Here is a 15,945-nt window from a genome sequence, read left to right as displayed (position 1 = left end):
ATATGGTTCTAGTTGGAATTTGGCATCTTTGATCATATTGGGACGATACGATTACTCCATGCTAGAAATTAAACGCAAGTTAATTCTTTGCGTTTAGAGAAGTTGTTGTTCATTCAAACTATTTAAAGAGAGGACTTTGTACTCTCTATTTAATACTCCCTCTCATCCAAAACAAAGGGAACACTTGCTTTTTGGCACTATTCATGATCGTATGGAATCTTTGATATTATTCTTAATCTATAAGACAAAATATAATCATGTGAGATCTTGTTTGATTTATCTTCATGAATGCTATAACAAAATAACAAATTTTTATAATTTTTGATAATGTGTAACTAAAGATATTTACGTTGCAAAACGTATCTCGACAAGTGTGATAAATCAACTGTTACCTTTGATTTGGATGAGAGGGAGTACAAAGTTACTCAAATCATGAATTGGAAAAGTTGTAACATCAATGTTTAATTAGACGTTCCTCTTTTCCGATAGAGAGCTGAGCCGGAAAGTTTAAGGGACTAGGAATGAAGGTGACAACCACGACTAATGCTATTTCAGTAACGAGTACTACTAAAGCAAAAGGGCGAGTATTATCTTAAAATTTGTCCACTTTCGAGCTTCAGGGTTTTATCTAGAGAAATAGGAACATACATCGGATGTACTACCTCAGACCTCAATAGTTTTTGAGCTTATGTGTATTTTTTCTGAGCTTTTTAAAGTTTATAAGTTACATTTTAATTTTTTGCCTTCAAAACTCAAATTTAACTAAGCTTATATGTAATGTTTTTGAGTTATATTGTAATTTTTTGAGCTTAATGTCTAATTGAATGAACTCAAAAACTTTATAGTAAAACTCAGAAACTTTAAAACAAAACTCGAAAACTTTATTATAATGCTCAAAAACTAAGCAATTGGTGGTAATACATCGGATGTATAATCCACTTACTGTTTTATCTACTACCAATCTACCATCAACGAGACGATGTTTCTTGCAGAACAACTGATTGAACTCAGAAAACTCAGAAATGTGACGGGTATTAAAATACCTAGAATTCTAATTAAACCAATCACATTAACAGCATCCAAGGTTTTTCTAACTTGTAATGATACAGTAACAATAACAATATGCCTGAGGCATGAAGATTGATTATCAATGTTTTAGGGCTACTACAGGCACAACACCGCCCTTTTCCTCCTCTGCGCTTAAAATCTTCCACCTCTTCCCTAAAACCATCACGTCCCCTTGGAGGATCACCTCTTCCACGTCCTGGACCTTCTCTTCACCGGAAACCACCTCCACCGCGGCCAACAAAACCACTCCCAAAACTACCATCTCTTCCAGCTTGTGCTTCTACGCCTGCGGAACAATTCAAAAACGAAAGATCAGCTAATTAATCAGAGGTCAAACTAAAGCAGGTTTATCAAAAGCCAAAATATTATACAGAATTACAGAGTACAATCAACACTTGCTGCACAATTACAACTCCCTCCAATTTTGTTACTAAGCCAGGTTATTCAAAATTTTCTCAAGAGAAAACGCAAATGAGCCTTATTGACTGAAGTGGAAGGAGTATAATTAAACCATACCAATAGGGTTTATAACATGTAAATGACATTGAGGATGACCACTGAACAAGGAAAGGTGTAATAAGACTTTGGTAGTTGTTACATTCAAAAATAGAAATAAATAATGCTTTCAGCCTAGATTAAGGATCCCTCAATAGATCATGTCTAACCCCAATGTCTAACAGATACAGGGCGATGGATTTCTTAACAATTACGAGTTTCATACATCAATAATTATCAGAGTAAAACAAAGGTAATCACTAAAAACTTCAATGGAGTCTGGTAGTTTGGCACTGCACAACCTAAACCAAGGAGCTAAAGCATCTTATTCCATGCTAGCAAGAACGTTATTTGACAACAATAATAAAAATATCAGGTTTTCCTCTTGAAGATAAACAACTTCATTGAAACAAAAAATAAAATAAAATTGCAAGCTATACATTAAATAGCAAAGCCATGACAGCAATCTCAGCCATGACGGAAATCTTATCTAGACACTGAATAGGTTGCTCGACAATTTAATTGCAAACCACAAAACAGAGGGTATGGATCCTCTGAAATTTTGCCAACGAAATTTGTTTTCCAAATGCCCCCTCTTTTGAACCCCAAGCATCTTCAAGATTGGAAATGTGATTTTCTTAATATGGTTCTATTGAAGGGAAACTGCTAATGATATAGGCAAAAAATGCATCTGATGTCGTGTTCATCAGTTACAAAAAAAAAAAAAAAAGAAAAAAAAAAGAAAAAAAAAAAGGATTTCTGGTCTATTGCAGAACATTAGAGGATTCATGTAGGAAGAAGTAAGAGTGAATTCAGAGATGAAGACATACACGACAAGGGGGCTCAAGGACGTGAAAGAAATGTGCAAGACCCACGATTGTGATCTTAGTATGGGAGCATTCACACTTGGTGTCAATTCTGTTGCTCGAGCTACCCTTCTCCAGGAAGCCTGAGAGTAAGCCTGGCATCAAATTATAGAAACAAAAACATTCTTGCTCTTTGGCTTATTCAGAAACGCAACGAGAAAGTTATTGTTTACCCGAAACTAGATTAATAGTGTCATTATATTATTTATTTAAGAGGGCAAATTTTTCTCCCCTTAGTTTTCATTTGATATAAGGGCAATTAGAATTGTCGCTTATATTGTATTTGCCCGGTTATCTGGAACTTTACATAATCGGGAAAGAGCATTACAAAAATTTCTGGAACTTAAATTTTTTGTCTATGACTTGTCAGAGTGTCATGTCGTGCTGGACATGGGACACGTGGCCAATGTGAAGCGTCAGAGTAACTTAGGTTCTGACCCATCTCTTTCTTTATTTGCACATCCTCATTTCGACTAGATACCCAAATCTAACCATGTTATTTTGACGCTTAATGTTGATTATTGATAATGCTTCTATAACGACAAGACCCCTCTGACCTCCCTGGTCAAGGGCAACAAGGAAGAAGTAAAGCATTTTTAGCAGGGAGAGGAACAGAGCATCATACCAAACATCTGACTGTTACAGGTCCAAGTCCAATCCACTAATTCTGAAGCACCCCTTTCATCCACAAACTTGGAGTGTGCCTTTAAATCTGAGCAAAAAAAACTTCTTCAGTGGCACTTCCATCAACCTGCAATTTGGTAAGAGACACCTCTATGGATATAACATTATAAACGGAAGAAAACCATCACAAAAGCATATGCTCCTTCCTATAAATGGAAGAAAACCATCACAAAAGTATATGTTTGGAAAAAACCCATTTTGCGCAGGCACTCACTTGGTTGATTCAAAAACTGCATGCCCGAACAGCGCACCAATACGTAAATTCTCAGCCATTGCTACTATACCCCTTGTTCTATCCCTGGTAACCTATGCATTGCTTTGTGATACTGCCAGAGTGCTTTTGTTTTCTGGGAAAGCTGGGCATCCAAGTTAAACCCCATTGCATCCATTTTTTTAACAAGATTAATGGCATGGTTCACATGAGGCTCAGAACGGAACATCGAGCAAAGAATCAGATTGCATTTTCGTCGCGGTATTCTGAATCCCTTCTCAAGAGCATAGCCAAAAACATCTGCAGCTGAATCCAGTTTCCGTGCTATGCAGCAAACGTGTAAAAGTCTCACACAACTCTGGAGAGGAACAGTGACATTGAACTCCTGGAGCACTTGAAAAAATTTCAGAGCTTCGTCTACTCTTCTAGCTTGACAAAACCCTATAAGGCATATTGAATATGGCCCCAAATCAAAGTCCTTCCTTTTAATGTCTATCTTCAGCAAGCTTCTGATAGCTTCTTCTACATCTCCCTTCTCAAAATGTTCCTCAATCAATCTGATAACATTATTATCTAGATTTTCAAAGCTTCTAAGGTAATTCATCCACAAAGCAAAAGACATTGAAACCTTTCTCATGCGACATGACCAAGTCATCAGTGACCTATAGATAGAGGAGCTGGGTGAAATGCCCTTTTTTATCATGCCTTCAACCATTGCCATGGCCTCCTCTTCTCTATCAGCTTTGAAGAGTCCGTTAATAAGGGTCCCATATGTCACTGCATCAGGAGACTCTCCCTTCAGTTGTAACTCTTTAAAGATCTTAAAAGCACCATCCATGTTCCTAATTCTGCACATGCCATTTATAAGAATATTATATGTGACAATATTGGGTACAGCACCATTCTCAGCCAGCTTTGTAAGAAGCCTATATGCCTTGTGATATAATCCCGATTCACATAAACGAGCAATTAAGTTCTCGAGGCTTGCTTTATCCATAACACGGTCGGTGCCTTGAGAAAGACGGAGAAACAAAGAGGGATTTCTCCCAATTTCCATCTTGTAGAACATAAGACGGGCTTCCTCAAATTGCCTAACTTTGCACAAGCCGTCAATGAGTGCATTGAAAGTCACAACTGAAGGAAGGCATCCGTGTTTCTCCATCTCGTCGAAAATTTGTTTTGCCTCCCCTACTAGCCCTTTCCTACACATACCACAAATGAGAATGGTATGAGTGTGGGTGTCGGGAAAGCAACCGTTCTTTGAAATCTCAAGCTTAAGGGAGCGAGCTTGCTGCAAGAGACCCGCATCACAAAACCCTTTGATCAATATGTTATAGCATTGTGTATCAGGGACGATACCCTTATCGGTCATCTCTTGAAACATGTTACAAGCATCCTCGAGTCTCTTCGCCGCACAGAAACCTTTAATCATAATAGTGTACATGACGACGTCAGGAGTGATATTGTCCTCAAGTAGTTTGCGGAACCAGTTTTTAGCTTCTTCGATTCTTCCAACTCTACACAAGCCATCAATGAGGCAGCTATGACCCTTAACCCCTAGAACATATCCTTGAGTCTCAAAGCCTTTAGAAAGCGAGAATGCTTCATCAACCTTGCCCAGCTTGCAAAACCCAGCAATAAGACCATCCCAAGTAATTGTATCAGGAAGACACCTTTTACGAGTCATCTTATTCAACAAGTCGGTCGCCTCATTAGGCCTCTCAGCTTGACACAAACCCAACAAGACAATAGTATACGTAATAGTATTGGGAGAAATCCCTCTCTGAGTCATTTCATCAAACAAAGACAAGGCATCCTCAAGCTTGCCAGATTTACACAAACCATGAATCAAAATGCTATAAGTGGCGACAGTGGGAGCGCAATTAAACTTCAACATTTGTGTATAAATAGCTAAAGCTAACAAAAGCACATCTTGTTGCACTAAAACATACAAAATAGCATTAAAGGTAAAAACATCTGGCTTGCAATCAAAATCCTTCATCTTACCAAAAGATTCGACCGCCTTTTCAGCGAAACCGGCCTTATAATAACCCGAAATCAAGACTAAAAACGCTTCACAAGGGATGACAATTCCACATTTCCTCAACTCATCAAGCGTCTCCCAGTAAAGAGTAAAGCCATCATCATGATCCCGGTTTCGGGTCAATAAAATTTCAACGACCATGTCGATAAACTTATAAGCTTGAATGCACCTGAACTTGGTGGCCCATAAAAAGAACCGAAAACCGGACTTGAGATCGGGCGGATTGATGAGGACAGAGGACAGCGTATCGGGTTTCATAAGGAAACCCAAGCGATCGAGTTCGGGTTCGAAATGCGGGTTTTTGTTAAGGACGGAGTAGATATGGGTTAACGGGTCGGATTTGAAGGTTTTGCAATTGAAGGAAGAAGTTGAAAATGGTCGAAATACGGTAATGAGTCGTTGAATAAGGTGGGACATTGGAGAATAGAGATGAAGAGGAGATGGTGAGGGCGAGGGCGGGGCGAGATTGGAGACAGTCTTTGGCTCTGTGCCTAAGTTAATGAGAGACTTCTTAAATCTTGCAAGTTCAATGTTAATGACGTGATATCATCCGTCTTTGTCAACGGGTCCGACCCATCGAGTTCGGGTTCGTGTCATATGAGTCAGGTTAAACTTGGTAAATGAGTCATTCGAGCCAGGACAGTTTGGCTTAGATTTTTCTTCGAAGAATTAGTTTTTTTTTTTTGGGTTTACAAGAATTCGGGCCGTTTTCAATTATATTATTATCAATTCGAGTGTAGGGTCGAAACATCGGTTATTCCCAAGACCCGTAACCTAAAGCATTTTGGTTATTTCCAAGGCCTGTCACTTAAAGCATAATATATGAGATGTTTGGCCAAACTTTCTAAGTGCTTTTCTAATTGTAAAAGTAGAAGCTGGGTCAAACACTATAATTTAAGGAGATAAAAAACTACTTTTGAAAAGTCAGAAATTAATAAAAAGCTACTAGAAACAGAAGTGCTTCTACTTCTCCCAAAAACTCTTAGGATTATGGAAAAAAAACAAAAAAAAAAAAACAAAAAACTAAAAAGCAGTAGTAGGCCAAACACATCAATTTGTTAAGAAACTACTTTTACAAAAGTTAGGCCAAACAACCACAACTTTTTCAAAAAGTAGTTTATGAAAAAACTCATTCTAGAAAGTAAAAGTTATTTCACATAAACTAGGCCAAACAGCACCATAATTAAATTTCTCCTAAATTAACAACACTTTCTAGAATAATAAAGAAAAAATATGTGTTATGGCCCGACTTGTCAACAAAGGGTGTCATACTGTCATCCCTAACAACGCCGCCATATACCCATGTACAAAGTTAAAAACGGTCCTCGACCTCACCACCTTCTTCACTGGCTTTGCCAACACACCTCCACTCTGATATATAGGGGGCGCCAAGTACATCTAAGAGCATCCGCAAAGGTGTAGAACTACCTCCCCATATGCACTTTTTCTCCTTATATGGGGAACCTCACTAATGCACCAACCTCTCCATAATTTGAGGTTCCACCATTATTAGAGGAGGTTCCCAAAAAAAAGTAAGGGTAAATTGTGTTCCTTTTGAGGGAGGTTCCCAAATTTTTATATGTAAATGGGGAACCTCATTGTTGTATAAACGTGGTTACAGATTGAGGAGGGTAGATGGAAAACTTAGTGGAAAATGAGGTGGGTGAATAAGAAAAAGAGAGATAAAATATGGGGAACCCCATTGTTGCGGATGCTCTAAGCCAAAGCTCGAACATGGAACATCTACATCTGGACCTATTGGACGTCCGAGCCTGCCTAAGTTTGGGCGTGATTTTGGGAGCAAGATGCAGCTTTGATTCATACTCTAATCCATTCTAAATGCTAATCTACTAATAATAAATGAAATTAATGAAAAAAGTGCAAAATTAGACCACTCACATCCTTCCTGAAAATGTCCTTCCTGTAGATTTAGAAGAAAATGCTTCTACAAACATGGAGTTGGAACACAATCACAATGACGTTAAAATGGGTGATAATGAGCATATCCTTAACAACCCGGTTCTTGAGTTCTCAAGAAAGAATGGAGGAAAGTCGCGACTAAGGATCTCCGAACAAGCTTATCAACAAATCATTCAAGGTAGTACGGTGAGCTATTACCATAAAAGAGATATGTCAATTATGACTATTCGGATCCTTAACATTGAGGTTATCAAGGAGGAAGGAAAAACTAGGAACCATGATAAGATAAAGAAGAGGAGGAGACGTTCAAAAAAGCGGAAATTTAAGACAAGGGTGATGAATGAAGACATGTCTTCTCCTTTAGGTGGTATCAATGAAAGTCCTTCCAGGGAGTCATCTTTAGGTAGTGTAAGTTCGAGGTCGTCCTCGGTTTGTGACAACTTATCTTCAGCTAGTATTCAAATCTTCCAAGGAGACTCTACGATTGTCGCTTCTAATACAAGCTTACCTCTTTCTTTGGTGAATGACACGGCCAACATCTCTAATTGCTCTCAAGCTCACAAGGATTCAAATTCAAACGAACATGAGTTGTTTCTTTTTTCAGCTCGTCCTAAAAAGAGTAAGAGTTCTTCGGTTGGTAAAGTGTCACGTGCCTCGGCTACACGTAGACTTAGCAGGTACCCCTCAAATCGGCAAGTGAGTGAGAAAAAGTGTATTAATAACTCCAAGAAAAAGCATACCCATGGGATCGAATCTCCGAGACACAATGTATCTACTTCGTGTGTAAGTAGGTCTTTCTCCCGTAAATTTCTACGTCCTCGCGGCGTAAGTGTGTCTTGTTGCAGGTACTCCCAGGAAGCTCAATTGACAAAGAAGAGAAAAGAAGTTTTCGCTCAATTGCCAAGCTCAGATCGTCCCTCAAGAAGTCTTTTTACTAACACCGTCCTTAGTTTAATTTCCTTTGCAGATAATGTAAGAATAAATTCCGATTCAGCGAATCGGATAGGCACTGTGTAAGGAATCTTTTTGTACTGTTGCCAAAAAAAAAAAAAAAAAAAAAAAGACCACTCACATCCTCGATTTGTTGTTGGTGGCGGATTTCAAGATTAGAGTGCATCGATTTGTTGTTGGTGATGGAAAATCAAGGTTTTGAAAGCGGTTTTTGTTTGTTGACGTAAAATGCATTAATATAACAATATTAAGTAAATCGTCGATAACGAATAGAAATTGGGAAATGTTGTCATCTTTAGTTTATCAAAAATCATGGGTGTGTTTGAATTGAGGGGTTTAGGGGGAAAGGAAAAGGAGGGGGATTAGGAATATAAAATCCTTTGTTTGGATAACAAATAAAGGTTGGGGAAATGGAGTGGGAGTGATTTAGAAGATTTAGAAGGAAATCGTATCCAAATACCCACACCATGAATCCCTCAAATCCTTCACACTTATTTGCTATTCAAACAAAGGATTTTAAATCCCCTACTCTCCCTCTCTTCTTTTTCCCTCCAAATCTCTCAAATCCAAACACACCCTAAACACATCCTTAATCTGATTGATATCGTTTAACAGCAATTATTAACTGGTGATCATATAAATGGCGCCTCCCTTACGCAGACACACAACACATAATCAGTAACTCAGTAAGACGATCAAAATATCAGAGGAACAAATAGACCACTTTCTAAAAGGTAGTTAACCAGATTGCTACATGACAATACAGCACACCATTCAGTACTTGAGAACAATTGGGCCTCTATCCGTTCTGAGATACAGGGAAATCTAAGTGGAGGCGCAACAAACACTGGCGTTGTGTAAGAAAACGGTTCTGAACCCAACACTGGCTGTTGTGTAAGACAACGGTTCTTAACCCCGCCAGGTGTTCCGGTATGACGAGTTATCACGTAAAGAAGCATCATGAGGTTTGTACTCCATTACATAACTATGGGGAAGCTTTAGGTGTCGTTTGATTGCATCTCTCAAAGCCATCACAGCCTGTATTTAACAAAAATAGGAATGCTTAGGCATTGTAGTAGAATACGATGATAATAAACCGGGATGAATGAAGAATGCAATCATCTTCAAAATGCATTACACACCTGATGGTCAGATGCATTCCGGTTCCAAACACTCACTATATCCTCACTGAACCGAATGCTAAGTACTGCGCCGCATATATTTTCTCCGTAGTCGAGCTGATCACCTATCAAGGCTAGAACCTAGGACAAAGATACATGCGAGTACAGTTAAGGCCATGAATCAGCAAATTTCAACATCCAAAAGAGATGTAAGAATAAGGCTAAAATAGACGGGCAGGTAAGCCAATCGACGTACGAAAACTCCATCAATTCAATTGATTCACTATATTTTCTTTTGGGGGATGTTGAAATCAATTTATTGCATTTCAACTCCGGGCAAATTTTGAATATAAGATGACAAAATATTCTCTAGTACGTTTGTAGGTTTCGGTGTGCATCACTTTACTTTTACTTACTCTATTTACTATACATATACACCACTTCCACTTGTCCCTTTAGGATGGCATGTGCCATTTGCAGATGTGAACAAAAATGAATGGAGGGAGTACCAAATACACACACTGCGAAAGACAGTCCAATAATTCAATACAAATAAAAATAACTTACCCAAAGTACAAACTAAGGCCTTGTTTGGATAGGAAAGGGGAAGGGAGGGATAAGTTTACATTGAAATCTCTCGTTTGTTGGAGAGATTTTAATTTGCATTAGCAAATGAAGGGATTCTTCCAAATCTTAACCATCATTTTGCTAATAAAAAAAAAGGATATCATTTCCGTCCAAATATTTCCTTTATTGAAGGGGAAATAATTAGTCTTGGAGGAGGAAAATGGGGGAACCATTTTTCCTCCCTTCCAAATCCTTCCACCGCCACTTTTCTACCCAAACAAAGGATATCGGCTCCCTCCAAACCCCTCTCCTCCCTTTCCCTTCAAATCCACCCATCCAATCAAGGCCTATGAGTCCAAATTATTAGGAAAGCTTAGAAAGTCCAATAGCTTTGGTTATCATGCTTGCAAAGGTTACTGTTAACCGTCTTGTACTAATAAGACCGAGTACTGCAAGACTGATTATTAGAGAATGTCAGGCTCACTGATGCCTGGCTGCTCTAACCTCCCTAAGGGTGTGTTTGGATAGAAAAAGTGGAGGGAAAGGGAGGGGAGGGGGAAGGAGGGAAGGGAAAAAGGAGAGAAGGGAAGGGGAGGGGGAATGGAGTGTGGTTGTTTGGATACAATTTTCCTTCAAATCTTGCCTATTGTGGAGAGATTTTGATTATGCTTAGAGGAGAGAAATTGGATCCCTCCAAATCTCTCCCCCTCCATTTCCCTTCACCCCCATTTGCTATCCAAACAAGAGATTTTAAATCTCCTACTCTCCCTCCCTTTCTTTTCCCTCCAAATCCCTTCAGATAGCAAAGTGGAGGGAAAAGGAGGGGAGGGCAATGGGATGTGGGTGTTTGGATATAATTTCCTTCCAAATCTTGCCTCTTGTGGAGAGATTTTGATTTGCCTTGGAGGAGGGGAAATGGATCCCTTCAAATCTCTCCCCCTCCATTTCCCTCAACCCTCATTTGCTATCCAAAGAAGGGATTTTAAATCCCGAACTCTCCCTCTCTTTCTTTTCCCTCCAAATTCCTCAATTCAAACACACCCTAAAAGAAGAGTATAAAGAGACCAAGAACAAAGAAGAGAAACAAAGGACTAGCATATCTTGTTACTTGGTCAACATTTTTAATCACTATATGAAATAAGAATGTTAAATATGTTCCTCTACTAGTCTACTAGCCCACCTGGCCCTCTTGATTCCATATGGACACTAGTGCCAGCAAAATGTGCAGAACTGCCGATGACCAACTATTCAAACAGTTCAACATTGATGTATAAAAGTATCAAAACATTTCGAGTTTCGAGATTGAACTGTTACCAAGTCTTCCCAAAAACGCCCTGAAACAGCCTTCTTGAAACGAATAATCCACTTCCCACCATTGCAATTAGCAGAATCCTGACCAAGTACAGCAACATATACAGGTTATAAGATTTATAAAATGTCAAAGCATACTCACAAGGCATTAACAAGAAACAATTTTAGGCATAGCATCAAGCCATAAAGGATATACCTCCCATAATGGTCGAATTCCATCCTTGAAAAGGTGCAAATCAGTTGGGCTTGGCAAAGAAGAAGTGCGAGCAAAATGACAATAGCAAACCCAAAACCCTTCAACCTATATACATTTAAACAAAGACATAGAGGACGTAAAATAAAAAATTTCACAGCAACCTTAAACTAGTAAAAATCTACATATAAGCAGAATCTTACCGTGCTAAACTCCACAAGTTTCTTCATGCTCTCTTCATATGGTGTTTGAGTTCTTGCACCGGCTACTCGACGGGTATACCAAAACACAAACTTGTGCTGCTTGTATCGCCAGAATAAAAGTTTAAAAAGTAATGTTAGGAATGATAGAGAACAATTTAAACCCACCAGTATCAAGCAAGCTACTGATGTTAAATACTGAAAACAAAAAATCCACCAATGAAATGTTATTAGGTATAAAGCAGATAATAATACAAAGTTCACGAAAGAAACTTTTCCTTTCATTCATCATGGACTAAAAGTTATTTGGTGAATTCGTAGAGAATTGGTCACAAAATCTCTTAATACGCTCCCTCCATTATGTTCAAGAACATAACTAGCAACAAGTTTAACTCTTGTGATAGTAAGACAGTACTCTTCCCACCTATTGGTCACTTTAGTATCTACTCCATTCTACATAAACCTCATAAAAGTAGTGCAAAGTATGTCTCTCCGCATACAACATCACTTCTCATGGTAGGGTGTACTAAGGTAGATTATAAGCAATTCCAAAAATGTACATGGGACTATGGGTGTTACAAAAGTACAACAATATGACCAAAAGGTAAGCAAGTCACATTCTGCTTGAATGCATCTTGCGGATGTATAAATCTCATTTCTGATATCCTAACGAACCATATCTGGGAAAACATTGAACAGAATACAACCCAATCTGGATTTACTCATGATGTTTACTGAAGTAACTAGAGGAAGCCAAAGAACAAGAAATGAAAAACTTGTTATAATGGAGAAGGTTGTTAAACTGATAACTAGTGTGGAGAGGACGTAAGCACTCAAACAGGTTTGCAAACCGTCAATAACATTTTCTTTGACAGCAAAAAAACGCAACACCAGATTCATATACAACAACAACAACATCAGAGCCTTAATCCCAAAATGATATGGGGTCGGCTGACATGAATCATCATTTAGAACCGTCCATGGGTGAACGCACACCTCAAAATGCGGGAAAAAAATAGAAAAGGGAAAAATGAAAAACAAAAGGGGAGCGAAACATAATACAAAGTCAAGGTAAATTTATATGTTTTAAAATCGAAGTCCGGATTTCTTTTATAAAAACTTAAAATTTAAATCGAGAATAAAGATTAAAACGATTTTGAAAACCGAAGTAGAATTTAAGGATCCGGAATACCTTAAAAGTAAACCAATTAAAATATACTCCCTCCAATTCGCTATAATGTTCCCTCTTTCCCGAAACGGATTATTCAAGTAATGTTCCCCTTTCCTTTTTTGGTAACTTTTACTCTTATTTTATTCATCCCTCTCTCCTATTACCAAACCCCACACAACTCTTTTACTCTTATTTTATTACTTTCCTTAATGTTTTGACCCCACAACTCCTTATTTAACTCCTAATAATTCATCTCTCTCTCCTATCAACAAACCCCACATTTGTCCTTTATTCATTTTTATTCATTTTTCTTAAGTATTGTGCCCATCTCAAAAGGGATCATTATGATGAATTGGAGGGAGTATAAGAAAGTAGTTGGTAAGAAGGTGTAATAAAGGAGAGAAGAACAAATAATTTTTTTAAAAAAAATAAATAAAAACACTAAATATGTCAAATAACATCAAATACTAAAAATCCACATGTATCCTTTCCCTCCAGTGTGCCCTATCCGTCACCATACTCTCCTCAAGCCCCAAAAATCTCATATCATGCTCTATCACTCTCAACCATGTCCGTCTCGGTCTCCCTCTACCCCTAGGAACCTTTTCTGTTCTCCAAGCCTCCAGATAGCGCTAGTTAAGATAAAAGTAGTATCGGTTGTTCAAGTCCAAGCATCTTGCGACATTGGCACAGTTTACCACCTTACAAAGGAATCCTGAAATCTAAATAATGGATTTTACAATCATCTTCAACAAAGAGCCATCCACAAAATCACTAATCTCATACATAGAAGAGTCTTATCAAATAACCATTTAGATGCTTTCCTGCTCAAGCAATTTCACCCCGACTTTATTCAAGCAAATCATCTCCTCATTTGAAATTACTAATGTAAAAAGACAAGACAAATGCGAATATACAAACACTAAAAAGAAGAAGTATAGTCTAGCGTTCTTGAATCACCGCTAGCCACAACAGCACCGCCTATCAGTACATAGAGACGAGCCACAACAAGCAGAAAAAATGCACAGAATCCTTCTATGTTCTCCCAAAAAAACAGCGTATTTTGTTCAATTCAAACTTATTTGTATAAATGTGACCTAGAATCTTCAAATTAAAGCGTCGCTAAACACAATCCGGTATCACAAAAATCAAACAGTAGAGCGACTAGATAATTGAAACATATAAGAAATATACGAATGGATTGACTAAAGAATGGATTGACTAAAGAATGAATTGATATAGATGAAAATAATAGAAAAATAGTTGAAAAGGTGAGAGGAAGGAGAAAATGAGACCTTGAGAGGATGGAGACCAGCTTTGAGGTCGCGAGAATAGCGTTCGCGATCTTCGGAATCTCGATCGAGAAGAGATTGGTCGACAATGGCGGCTTGATTATCGTTGTTGTTGTCGTTGAGGGATTCTTTCTTCTCTGAAATGTCCATTATTCTTCGTCGTTGAGCTAAACCCTAACAATAACACCTTCTTCGACGATGATGGGACTCTCTCAATCTCTCTTTACAGACTTTACCCTTACCACTTTCACGCGTTCTCCACCTCTGCTAATTTAACCGATTTGAGGTCGTCCTCCAACTTGGGTAAGGCCTTATTCTTTTCAGCTGAAAGGAGCTGAATTGAACGGAGTCGGGGAAGTGAACTTTAATTGAATAAACCCGCTAAATAGAAATGAGCAAAAATGAAACGCAGTGAAATTAAATGCCTGGAAAAACGCGGCCTAAGGGAGCGCACTTTGTCGACTCGAGTCTACAGGATTCGAAGCTCGAGTTAGGGATGTTCACAAGGCGAATCGCGATAACCGAACTAAAAAATCGAAAAACCGTGTAATTTTGGGTTCGTTTAAGCAAAGCGAATCGATGAACTGAACCGTTAATTTTGTCATAGAAACGGTTCGGTTCAGCTTGCAATTTTAGAAATCGGTTAATCGAACCGAACTACCATTTCACTAAAAACAATACAAAAAAATTTAAATTTTAAATAAAAACAAATTGTCTCGTTTCATTTTCCTAATGCATCGAAACACAAAATTTCTTAAATTGCTTGATACTATAGTTTATCTAATTAACTTTATTGTTGAATCAATATATAATGAAATATTAATAAGTTACTGGAAAAAAATTTATAAACGAATTGGCGAAAAAAAAGTATATGTAGAACGAATTACAGCCGTTAGAAATGGCCCGGTTTAGGTTTGGAATAAAACTCAATATATAAAAAAAAATAAGTTTCATTTATCAATATACTCCTCTGTCCTAGTCATTTGTTTACACTTACATTATGCACAAATACCCAAGTGAGGAGAGAGAAGATAAAGAATGGAATAAAACTCAATATAAGATACAGGAGGATGCGAGTTGTTGGGCTAATAAAAACTTAATCACTTTCATTAAACAATATTTTGGTGGGACATACATCATGAAAATTTGTAATATTTCCCCGTGGGACATACATAACGGCCTGAAAATTTGGTAGGACATTTCCTACCAAATTCAAATATAACCAAAATATTTGGGAGTGAAATTTTTCCCTCCAAAGTTAAAATACCCAAAGACTTATCCTTATAAAAAGGGCTAAATGCATTTACTACAAAATCCAAACATTAAATTTCTTACAACTTCACAATAAGTCTCATAACAATAAATGTTTAAACTATTTAATATGTCCCCACATATCCTCTTTTAATCCACCAAGAATATCGGATGCCTATATTGCAGCCATGGCGGCATCGGCAACAATAGAACTTGCAACATCAACAATGGCAACAATAATGGCTATACAGCAGCCATGGCAGCTGCAAGTGACTGCAACTACACTAGATGAAGAAACAACACTATAAGAAGAAGATGGCACAATGATGAAGGATATTACAATACAAGAAGAAGAACAAGAAATCGCACAAGTAATGGTCAAGGACATTACAATGCAAGAAGAAGAAGTCACACAAGTAACACAAATTCCTCGGCTGAGTAGTGAAACAAGGAGACTAATTGCACAAATGCTCTTACTCAGTTATTGTAATACCTTTGACTTTCTTAGCTGTGCACTAGGCCGAGTACAATAGAGTACTCGATCGAGTGAGTGGACCGAGTGCCCCCGGGCTCCAACCAAGTTCTGTTTGTGTGTCACTC

General features: G+C 38.0%; 2 protein-coding genes across 4 annotated transcripts; both read right to left on the bottom strand.

Moving 5' to 3' along the window:
• Nucleotides 1-859: 859 nt before the first annotated feature.
• LOC141657412 (pentatricopeptide repeat-containing protein At1g79540-like) lies at nt 860-5,882 on the bottom strand. 3 transcript variants are annotated; one of them, XM_074464648.1, is made up of 4 exons: nt 3,328-5,882; nt 3,055-3,180; nt 2,394-2,512; nt 860-1,354 (listed from the first exon to the last, which is right to left on the bottom strand). In XM_074464648.1, the coding sequence occupies exon 1, from the start codon at nt 5,783-5,785 to the stop codon at nt 3,392-3,394; it is 2,394 nt and encodes a 797-aa protein (XP_074320749.1). In that variant the 5' UTR covers nt 5,786-5,882; the 3' UTR covers nt 860-1,354; nt 2,394-2,512; nt 3,055-3,180; nt 3,328-3,391. The 3 variants fall into 3 exon arrangements, with proteins under 3 accessions (XP_074320749.1, XP_074320750.1, XP_074320751.1); XM_074464649.1 differs by having other exon boundaries at nt 3,055-3,203; nt 3,328-5,876; XM_074464650.1 differs by having other exon boundaries at nt 3,055-3,141; nt 3,328-5,876.
• A 3,029-nt stretch (nt 5,883-8,911) lies between these two features.
• LOC141657411 (eukaryotic translation initiation factor NCBP) lies at nt 8,912-14,453 on the bottom strand. The gene is made up of 6 exons (XM_074464647.1): nt 14,098-14,453; nt 11,635-11,730; nt 11,435-11,539; nt 11,242-11,319; nt 9,382-9,501; nt 8,912-9,277 (listed from the first exon to the last, which is right to left on the bottom strand). The coding sequence occupies exons 1-6, from the start codon at nt 14,242-14,244 to the stop codon at nt 9,149-9,151; spliced, it is 675 nt and encodes a 224-aa protein (XP_074320748.1). The 5' UTR covers nt 14,245-14,453; the 3' UTR covers nt 8,912-9,148.
• Nucleotides 14,454-15,945: the final 1,492 nt, after the last annotated feature.

This window comes from Silene latifolia, chromosome 5 (genome assembly GCF_048544455.1).
Source record: "Silene latifolia isolate original U9 population chromosome 5, ASM4854445v1, whole genome shotgun sequence".
Taxonomy (NCBI): domain Eukaryota; kingdom Viridiplantae; phylum Streptophyta; class Magnoliopsida; order Caryophyllales; family Caryophyllaceae; genus Silene; species Silene latifolia.
The sequence above is the reverse complement of the archived record's forward strand: the minus strand, read 5'-3'. Positions and strand labels throughout refer to the sequence as shown.